This window comes from Artemia sp. Qi Xiang Cuo, chromosome 14 (assembly GCF_049724085.1).
Source record: "Artemia sp. Qi Xiang Cuo chromosome 14, ASM4972408v1, whole genome shotgun sequence".
NCBI lineage: Eukaryota > Metazoa > Arthropoda > Branchiopoda > Anostraca > Artemiidae > Artemia > Artemia sp. Qi Xiang Cuo.
The window spans coordinates 67,248,801-67,258,315 of record NC_142807.1 but is presented as its reverse complement, the minus strand read 5'-3'; the positions used below and the strand labels follow the sequence as shown (position 1 = coordinate 67,258,315).

At 39.9% G+C, this 9,515-nt stretch overlaps 1 protein-coding gene across 1 annotated transcript in view; it reads right to left on the bottom strand.

The window, feature by feature from the left end:
• Positions 1-7,614: 7,614 nt before the first annotated feature.
• Positions 7,615-9,515, bottom strand: part of LOC148944776 (uncharacterized) — a 70,535-nt gene continuing 68,634 nt past the window's right edge. Inside the window, exons 2-3 of the mRNA XM_089100025.1 lie at positions 8,275-8,688; positions 7,615-7,776 (exon numbers count right to left, since the gene is read on the bottom strand). Coding sequence (XP_088956151.1) covers positions 7,615-7,776; positions 8,275-8,688 — 576 coding nt within the window. The remainder of the gene's footprint in view (positions 7,777-8,274; positions 8,689-9,515) is intronic.

The following is a 9,515-nucleotide window of genomic DNA, read 5'->3' as shown; positions in this document are numbered from 1 at the left end:
AAATTCCTTCTAAAATCTCTTCAAAAATCTTCTTTAAAATGCTCTATCTGTTTCGCCGAAATAGTTCCATAACCTGTCTAAAACGGTTTCGCCCAAATAATCCCTAAACGTAAATTCAGCGTGTTCCTTTGTTATTGGCATCTCTGCGCTAACGCATTTCAAATTAATATGAAACCTTTTTCGCGCGCTAAAACAATTCATCGCTAAGATGTTTCTTGCCCAATTGTTTCCGATGGCCTTTGGTTATTAATATCCTTTTGGAGTTCGACCAGTAGAACTGTTCCCGAGGCAAAGACATTAATGATTTGGATCTATTCCTGGAGAAATGTTTCTAGGCGAAAATTTTTAAAGTCTGACAGATGATGTCATTGATTGATTGATCTGTCAAGAAAGGGGAAACTAATTTGTTGTTTCTAATGGGAGTCATTGATTCACGATAGGCGGAATTTGAGGGCCGACAGCACAGGTGTTCTCGACTTATCGTGACAGCACCACGTGGCTTCGGCGGTTTTCAATGGTGAGAAAGTTCCTGTTTTTTCAAAATTCTCACTGACAAAAACCATAAAAACATACAAAAATGTGAGAAAGTTCCTTTGGGCTTTGGGGGTCCGGGGATGGCATTTGGGGGTCTGGGTGGGCCTTGGGGGGTCTGGGGGGCACTTGAGGACCGATTGGTCCTTTGGGAGCCGTGTGGACCTTTGGGGGCGTGGTGCGGACCTGTGGGGGTCGGGGGGGCCAGGTGGGCGCCTGGTGGACATTTGGGGACCGGTGGAGGGCCTTTGGGACCCTGTTGGTCTTTTGGGAACTCGGTGGGCCTTTGGGGGGCCCGGGGATGGCCGTTGAGGGTCTGGGGTGGGTCTTTGGGGGCACCAGTGGCCCTTTGGGAGCTTGGGGGACCTTTGAGTGTCCGGGGGGCAGTTGGGGGCCTGGGAGACATTTGGGGACCGGTGGAGGGCCTTTGGGAGCTTGGGGGGCCTTTGAGGACCGGGGGCTTCCTTCGGGGTTGGGGTAGGAGGATTGGAACCCTTTGGGGTTGGGTTAGAGGACCTCACAACTCTGTTCAAATGAAACTTGTGTATTATAACGACCACAGAGTTTCACCTTTAAATTCTCTTCTAAAATCTCTTCAAAATCTTCTTTTAAAATGTCTCTATCTGTTTCGCCGAAATAGTTCCATAACCTGTCTAAAACGGTTTCGCCCAAATAATCCCTAAACGCAAATTCAGCGTGTTCCTTTGTTATTGGCATCTCTGCGCTATCGCATTTCAAATTAATATGAAACCTTTTCGCGCGCTAAAACAATTCATCGCTAAGATGTTTCTTGCCTAATTGTTTCCATGGCCTTTGGTTATTAATATCCTTTGGAGTTCGACCAGTAGAACTGTTCCCGAGGCAAAGACATTAATGATTTGGATCTATTCCTGGAGAAATGTTTCTAGGCGAAAATTTTTAAAGTCTGACAGATGATGTCATTGATTGATTGATCTGTCAAGAAAGGGAAATTAATTTGTTGTTTCTAAGGGGAATTATTGATTAACGATAGGTGAATTGAGGTCGACAGCACAGGTGTTCTGACTCGTGACAGCACCACGTGGTTTATGGTTTTCTCAGTGAGAAAGTTCCTGTTTTTTCAAATTCTCACTGACAAAAACCATAAAAACATAAAAAAATGTGAGAAAGTTCCTGTTTTTCAAATTCTCACTGACAAAAACAATAAAAACATACAAAAATGTGACAAAATTCATGTTTTTTCAAGTGATAAAATTCCTGTTTTTTCATTCTCACTGAGAAAACCATAAACCACGTGGTAATGTCACGAGTATAAGGGTCCTCTCTACTCTACTGCCGCAACCATGATGACTGGTACCCTCCATATTCCAGTCATAAAATGAGCGATTAGTATTCTATTATTAATACCTTCCAAGCCCAAACAAGAATTAGCAGCATCCTTGTTCATCGTGAGCCCTACTCCCTGCATTTGTACCCCATCCTTCCTGCCTGAGTAAGTACATTCTATATCATCTAATTTCACGTTTCTTACCTCTGGAGTTTCTGAAACTCCTAATAACTCTAGATCGAAGTGTCTGAATTCGTCAGTCAAAATGACTATACTATGGTTATTTTTTGCGTTTTAACATTCCAAGTTGCAATTTTCATATTCTTTCAATCATTAGAAAAGTCAGTGATCTCTTCAGTTGAATGGAAGCTTTGTGCAATCCTGGGCCCATCTTGGTCAAAACATGGTTTTCAGTACTTGGCGATGCTCTTCTATCAACAAGAGTCGAAATCCTGCACAGACAATCTCAAGCCTATTACCTCCTATTCATTATATATTCATACCTACAAATATTATGCTACTACGGGGAGGAAACCCATAGTAGATAAAATAGCTAAAAAGAGGTTTTCAGCCCAAAAATACCCACCAAAATAGACCAAGTCCAGAATAATTAGCCAGTTAATCAGAATCCTGTTTGGATGTTGTGTCGTTTGCTAGGCTATAATTTCCTCGAGGGGTGCCACTCCTCAAACGGGAATAGAATTGACAGCAAGGTATCCAGCCTCACTGGTAATCCCACGAGGTTGAGACAGCCCTTTGCAGAGGCTGTTTGCATTTGCATTCCCCCCCCCCATTAGGAACATCATTGATGTGCGTTTATTTTCTTATGAACTAGTTTTAATAGCAATATAGCCCCAATCACTCGATAAAAATGACCAGCTAGTCGGTAAAATCTATAGACACCCCCCCCTCTTCCAAACATTTTGGCTACGACTCTGGTCAGTACCAGACCTAGTCCACGGAAAGTATTCATCCATAAGATTAAACTATTATAGTGAAGTATGTACAGTAAAATCAATTGCCTGCCCCCCCCCCCCTCTCACAAAACATTTCGCCTAGTGACGCCTCTGGCTGGTAAGAGACCAATTCTTCGGGAAGTAGTTACTAATATATCACGGACGTGTGTTTATTTCTTTGGGAAGTAATTGTAATGGCAATATGATCCAAATCAGCCGGTAAACGTGACAACCTTGCTTGTGTGTTCAACTTTTAAAATGACAATAATACTTGTGGAGCAAGTTCTCCACCCTGACCTTTGATTTATTAAAGTAATAGATACCATGAATTATTGTAAACGCATTGAAACTCATGAGGAGGTATCATGGTTGCGGCAGCAGCTGCAACCTAGTAAAGAGCAAACCAAAACCCATAGAAACCAAAAGTTACAAAACTCGTTTAGAAAAAAAACTGCCTAGTGAAAAAAAAATACCATCTGACGCTAATTCAGGAATGCTAACTATTATTTTGGTTCGTCTTAAAAGTAAAAGTTAATTTGGAAAAGAAATTTATAGTGGCGTCAGATCAGATGAAAAGTGTACCATTGGAATCAGCATGGTCCAAAACCTTATTCAGGGAGATTACTGTCCCCCACCATAAACAGCAAGGAAAACCACTTTTTTTGGCATGGGTAACACTGATCTGTCTCCCGTTTTTTTTCTCTCTCTTTATTTTGTTTTCTAGGGCTAGCGGGTCGACAGAACATCATAGAGATACGCTTAATGGCTCGTTCACAAGATATTTGTCATAACTAAGTGCTTTTTATAAATTCCATCTGCTCTAAGTGCTATATGGCACTAAAGATGGCGCTGTTTGTGCCATTACTTAAGAGGTGGGGCTAGCAGACTACCAGAACATCTTAGACAGATTTTTAATAGCTCATAAAAAAGCTATTGGTCATATCTAGGTTTTTCCTATAAATTCCACCATCTGCAAGTTCCAAATGGCATTTAAAACGGCACTTTTGGTTGCCATGTCTCAAGGGGAAAAACTGGGGCTAGTGGGCTACCAGTACTTTTTAGAGTGGTGTTTCATGGCCCATTTGAAAGCTATTGCTCATATCTATTTATTTTTATAAATTCTACTATCCGTAAGTGCAATATAGCACTAAAACAACACTTTGGTGTCACTTCTTAAGTGGAAAATCTTGGAAATATAAAACGCTATCATTGTAATAATTATGGCCCAAAACCCTTAATTGGAGGTTTGCAAGAACACCTCCCGTATGTTACTCCGCCAAGCCCCTTAATAAGCTATGGAATTATGGTACTACAAAAACCAATAGATTAAATTAGATTATTAGAGCTGTGTTCTGTTGGTATAACTTTGGAATTCAAATCAGACTGTCTAGCGCTTAGTTCCTGCTTCGGTATTTTTTTCAATCACGGTTTTGTCCCTTCTGTATAATATTTTTCAAGGGAATTGAGGTCATCCAGTTCACGATTTGGAACTACATTCTTAGTAGATCACTAAAGCCATACCCCAGCCAGCGGTGTAATTTCGTCAAAATCTTCGGCGGGGGGGGGGGGAGATAGAGCTAATTCTCCCGAATCAAGTGAAAATGACAGAAAACTGAAAAATCAGCCATATAGTAATAAAAAAGGTGAAGATGTACTAAAGAAAACTGACCCGTTTCTGTGAATGCTTGAATTATGCAGGCTTATCCTAGTTTTGACAAGATTTTTCGAAAAAACTAAATTTCAGCTGGGGGGAGGGACTGGGGTCTGGGGTGGCACTGAGGTATGATAGCGGCAGTTGCCCCCTCTTCCCCATAGCAAATTACGTCCCTGATCCGAACCTCTTAACACTTAGGGGTTGGAGAAGTGTAGTCATGCGGTTTTAGAACCACTCAAAATTGTATATTAAAAGAAGGATTATTTATTGCTATATTTGATAATTCAAATTATTTACTCAAAATAGATAGGATAAAACTATTGTAATGTATATTCTATAGAGAAATTATAGCAATAAAAACCTACTTGCATTTTTTGTGATGTGTTACAGGTTACATTCCAACTTTTTTTTGTTTATTGCTATTTTACACCTGTATGTCTAAAGTTTTTTGGCGTTTAACAGGGCGAGGAATATCTATTAAAATAAGTTAGAGATACAAAAGTTTTGATTATGTTTGGAAAATCTTGAAAATCTTCCTTAGAAAAATAGCTACTTCTAGAAAGCCCCCTTAATAAGTTATGCAATTATGTTCCAACAAAAACAATAGATTAAATTATATTATTAGAGTCATGGTTCTGTTCGTATAGCTTTGGACTTCAAACACGAGTGTCAAGCGTTTAATTCCTGCTTGGGTATATTTTTTTAATTGCGGTTTCGTCCCTTCTGTATGATTTTTTTCAGATAATTAACTATTTTTGTAAGTGGGATGCACTTATTTTTTTTTAAACTTGTCAAGCATATTGATGCTTGACATGAAAAAGAGAATTTAGGTAATCCAGTTCATGGTTTGCCATTACATTCTTAGTAGATCACTAAAGCCATACCCCAAACAGTGGCGTAATTTCGTAAAAATCTTAGGGGGGAGTTGGAGCCAATTTTCCCAAATCATGTGCAAATGACAGAGAAAACTGGAAAATTAGCCATATGGTAATAAAAAACGTAATGATGTACTGAAGAAAATTGACCCGTTTCTGTAAATGCTTGAATTATGCAAGCTCATCTTTAGTTTGGAAAATATTTTTGGAGAAACTTAATTTCAGCTGGGGGAGGGGGAATTTGGTTCTGGAGGGACTGAGGTACGGGAAGGGGCGATAGAGTCATTGGATAATGGGTGATGCGCAGCCGTAAATTTACCCTATTAGTTGTTTTAATAAGTGCAACCATAGCTGTGCCTACACAATCTTCCCCACCCAATACCTCAACTACATCTACCAATTCCACAGTATTACTAGAGTCTCTTCTTCCATGGGCAAAAGAGACTGAAACGGCTTCGTGTTCTTTAATATAATTCAAATTTGAGGGATCGTACAAATCAGTGAGTGCAGCCTCAATGTCTAATGTCACCTTGTTGCTTTGCAGGAGCGTGTTCTGAAAATTTTTGAACCGCAAGATGGCATTTTCATCCGAAACCGACGCCACAGACTGGTAACCATGATGCTTGCAGTGTTTCAAGAGATTTTTCAATTTTAATTCGCTATGAAATATAGACAGACACATTAGACAGTAAGTGCAGGTCCCTCTCCCCGCTTTACCCTCACTTAAAATCCGACTAATATTTGTAATAAGAAAAAAAGTCAAATTGAATTAGGATCTTTGGCAGTCTCGTATAGAAGCCATACCCAGTGCTTTACCGATTCAATGGAAGGAGCCCTTACGAAATATAAAACACCATTTTTATTACTGAATTCCCTCTCTTCGTATTCTATGTCATGCTGTAACACTGTAATCCCAATCTTTAAATATTCGTTTGCCCTCACAAGAATGTCAATCCCCTTTAATGTTACAGGATAATGTCCCTTTAAACAATTAAAATCTAAATTAGGATATGCTGCCCCCTCCTAGCCCCCCTTTACCGCCTTACCGTCTAAATTTTTCTTAGTGGCAGCCTTTGCCTTGAGTTTATGGCCCGCAACAAGGACTGAATGTTTGAAACAACTCCAAGCCCGTATCGAAAGAAAATCGTTGCACATCCCACAAGCCATCAAATCTGTATTATATGCTGCATTCCGTGTCCCCCCTCCCAACCCCTAAAACAAATTTTTTAAATTTAGTTATATTAAATTCTAATTTTTAATAAGTAATACTGCTGACCCGCTCCCGTTTTCATTATACCCTTCCATCCTATTAATAATTTCCCCCACACAATTCGAAAAACCACCTCAAAATTATGCAAGTCTGGATTAAGCGTTTGCATCCTCGTTGGAAGTTGATAAGGGCGCAAATCACCCGTACTTAAATTAAAATTTTTTTAACCGTAATGGATGGTTTAATACTGTCCTTACCCCCAGCCCCCCGAATATGGTTTTGAAGAAGGGCCCGAATCTTACTGAAATACGAGTGAGCTAATGTCAATTGGGACCGTAAGGATACTACCACTTGCAAGACTGTTAAATGGGTCTCCAAACTAAGACCTAAAAACATGAATTTTGCGCAAAGCCGGATAATAAAAATCAGGCAATACAGGGGGTAAGCCGGTACCACTTTGTCCTGCTCCCTCCTCATCACTTTCCAGTGCGGGTACTATCTTAACCTCACTTGATGACAACTCTTCGAGCCATTCATAGTCCTTATCAAGTCTGAGACCCCGCACAAACGCATCTAAATCAAACACAGGGGAAGCTGCATTAACCGGACTTGATCCTTTGACTTGAACCCGCTTCGTGTTCACTACTCTCCAGGGCCTGTTCCCTGTCCATAAGTGACTCAAAACCCTCATAAAGGTTGTAGGTCCCTTGTGATGCTGGTATGTGAACCTAGAAAAATAATAAGAGCATATTGGCTCGCTGGAATACTTCGACCTGTGAAAATAAAATAGTTAAGGGTGATCATATACGGTCCAGAGACGTACTACTTGCTATAAATGTAATGTCCCTCCATAGGGACCCTTTGTATGTATAATGAGCATAGATGGGCAATGTTACCCTTCAGATCCGTAGACCCATACTACTGGTCACATACGTAATGGATCTCCAAAACCCCCTTTGAATCAACACTACTAGTATAAATTTAACATGCCTCTCCTTTGGATTTATTTAGAGTCTATTCATTGACCCCCTCCCGCTAGTTAAGAATTTTAAAGCTTATATTTCAGCTATTATAATAATTGTTTATTTTTTCAAAGTCTTGGATAACTCACCGAGGGGGAATTGTCTCTGGGCAGGCTTCGAGTATATCATTGATCCATGCCAGTACATAAGCGGCATCGTCTGGTACTTCTTCCCCCCCCCCCCAAAGAATTTGGCCAGCAGATTGTCAATGTCGAAATCGGCCTGAAAAAAAAGAATATTCTTACTCATAGCAGTGAAAGGAATATTAGGGTTACTCTGAAAAATTTTTCAATACTAGGTCCTTCAAATAACCTTCTTAGCAGTAAAACATAAGTTTTAGCTACTTCTTTGAAGTGTAATGGCATCTAACCTGAAAAGTCTCTCAGAACTATTAATAAAACTATTAATCCAGAAATAACGAATAAGCGCTAAAAATAAATGGATTATTTTTTAGGCTAGGGCAATAGCTGGAGAAGTATATCTTGCATAAAAAATTCAGTTATTAGCGGTAAATCATAACGAAAAGCCCTTCAAACCTTGAAAAGAATGGATTATTTTTTGGATAGGGCAATAGCTGGAGAAGTATATCTGATAAAAAAAAATTAGTTTTTAGCCCTAAATCATAACGAATAGGCCTTCAAAGCCTGAAAAGGTGAAATGAATACCCTACGATTAAGGTCTCCAATAGTAAGAACTAGTTAGAAAAATAACAAGCCTTACATTTAAATCAGCATCAGCTTGACTGAGGGCTGCATCATGGTATTGGGTAGATGGACTAGTGGCATCAGATGGGTTCGCGGCTTGGTGGGTGGGAGCTTGCCTAGGCATCACGGCAGCTAAATGGGCGGGAGCTTGCGTGGGCTGCACGGCAGCTCGATGGGCGGGAGCTTGTGTAGGCAGCAATGCTCCCGAACGCCATGTAGCATGACTGGGATACGAAGGGGCAGCATCATATCCGTGTAGGGCGGAGGTGGTCGCATTTTCACCTTGCTCATGGAGCGGAGATGGGCTTGCATTCCTCCTGCTTTGTTTTGGGGCCGTTGAAGGGGCAGTATATTTAATAGCCGATGGCCTCACAGGGTTTGTCTCATTGCGCCTTGCCCTCTTTGCAGGTCTTGGAAGGGCTAGGAAATCCTAGAAAAGAAAAGAAAATTTAGTATAAACATTATTTATTATAAATAACCTCTCTCGAGTCTAACTCATTCCCTTCAAGAAACGATAGTTTTTTTTAAATATTTAAACACACCCGCAATTGCCAGAAACCCTCTCCATCTTTATACACCGGGATTTTAAGATTTTAAAAATATACCATTAATCATCTAGGTGCGGCTTAGTACGCGCCTTGGAAATACCCACCCAGAACCGATGTTTTCTCAGTCAGAAACCCTCTCCAATGTCATGCAGCTATCTTAAGCTTTTAAAATATGCTATTATTCGTTTAAGATTTTTTACTGCTTTCTATTCCAAGAATTAGAATTTAAGACCATTTATTTATTTAAATGGTTATAAAATAGGCCTTGTACGCGCTTTGGAAATATCCACCCAGTAGATTCATCCCCCCTTTTTCAAGATAGCAAAATTGTAATTTGCGAGAAATAAACCCGACAATCATTAGTCTAGGCTTACATTTTGACCACTGAAAATAAATGCACCTGTGTTAACATTTAGAAAAATCGCAAATGTTTTATCACGCAGCTTGCGAGAAATAAACCCGACAATCACTAAACTTCGGGGGGGAGTAAGATACATTATTTTTTGCTTAATGAATCCTTTCATTAAATAAGTCACATTTCGCCTTAGTATGGTGTTGTTAGAAGCGCCCCTTACACAAAATTTCCACTTCCATATAAAAAACTAGTCTGTAGTCTAGGCTTACAATTGACCATAGGATGGAAATTAAGTGTTTCTGCTTTACCATTTAGAAAAAATCGCTAATCAAAAGATTCATCACGCACCTTGTG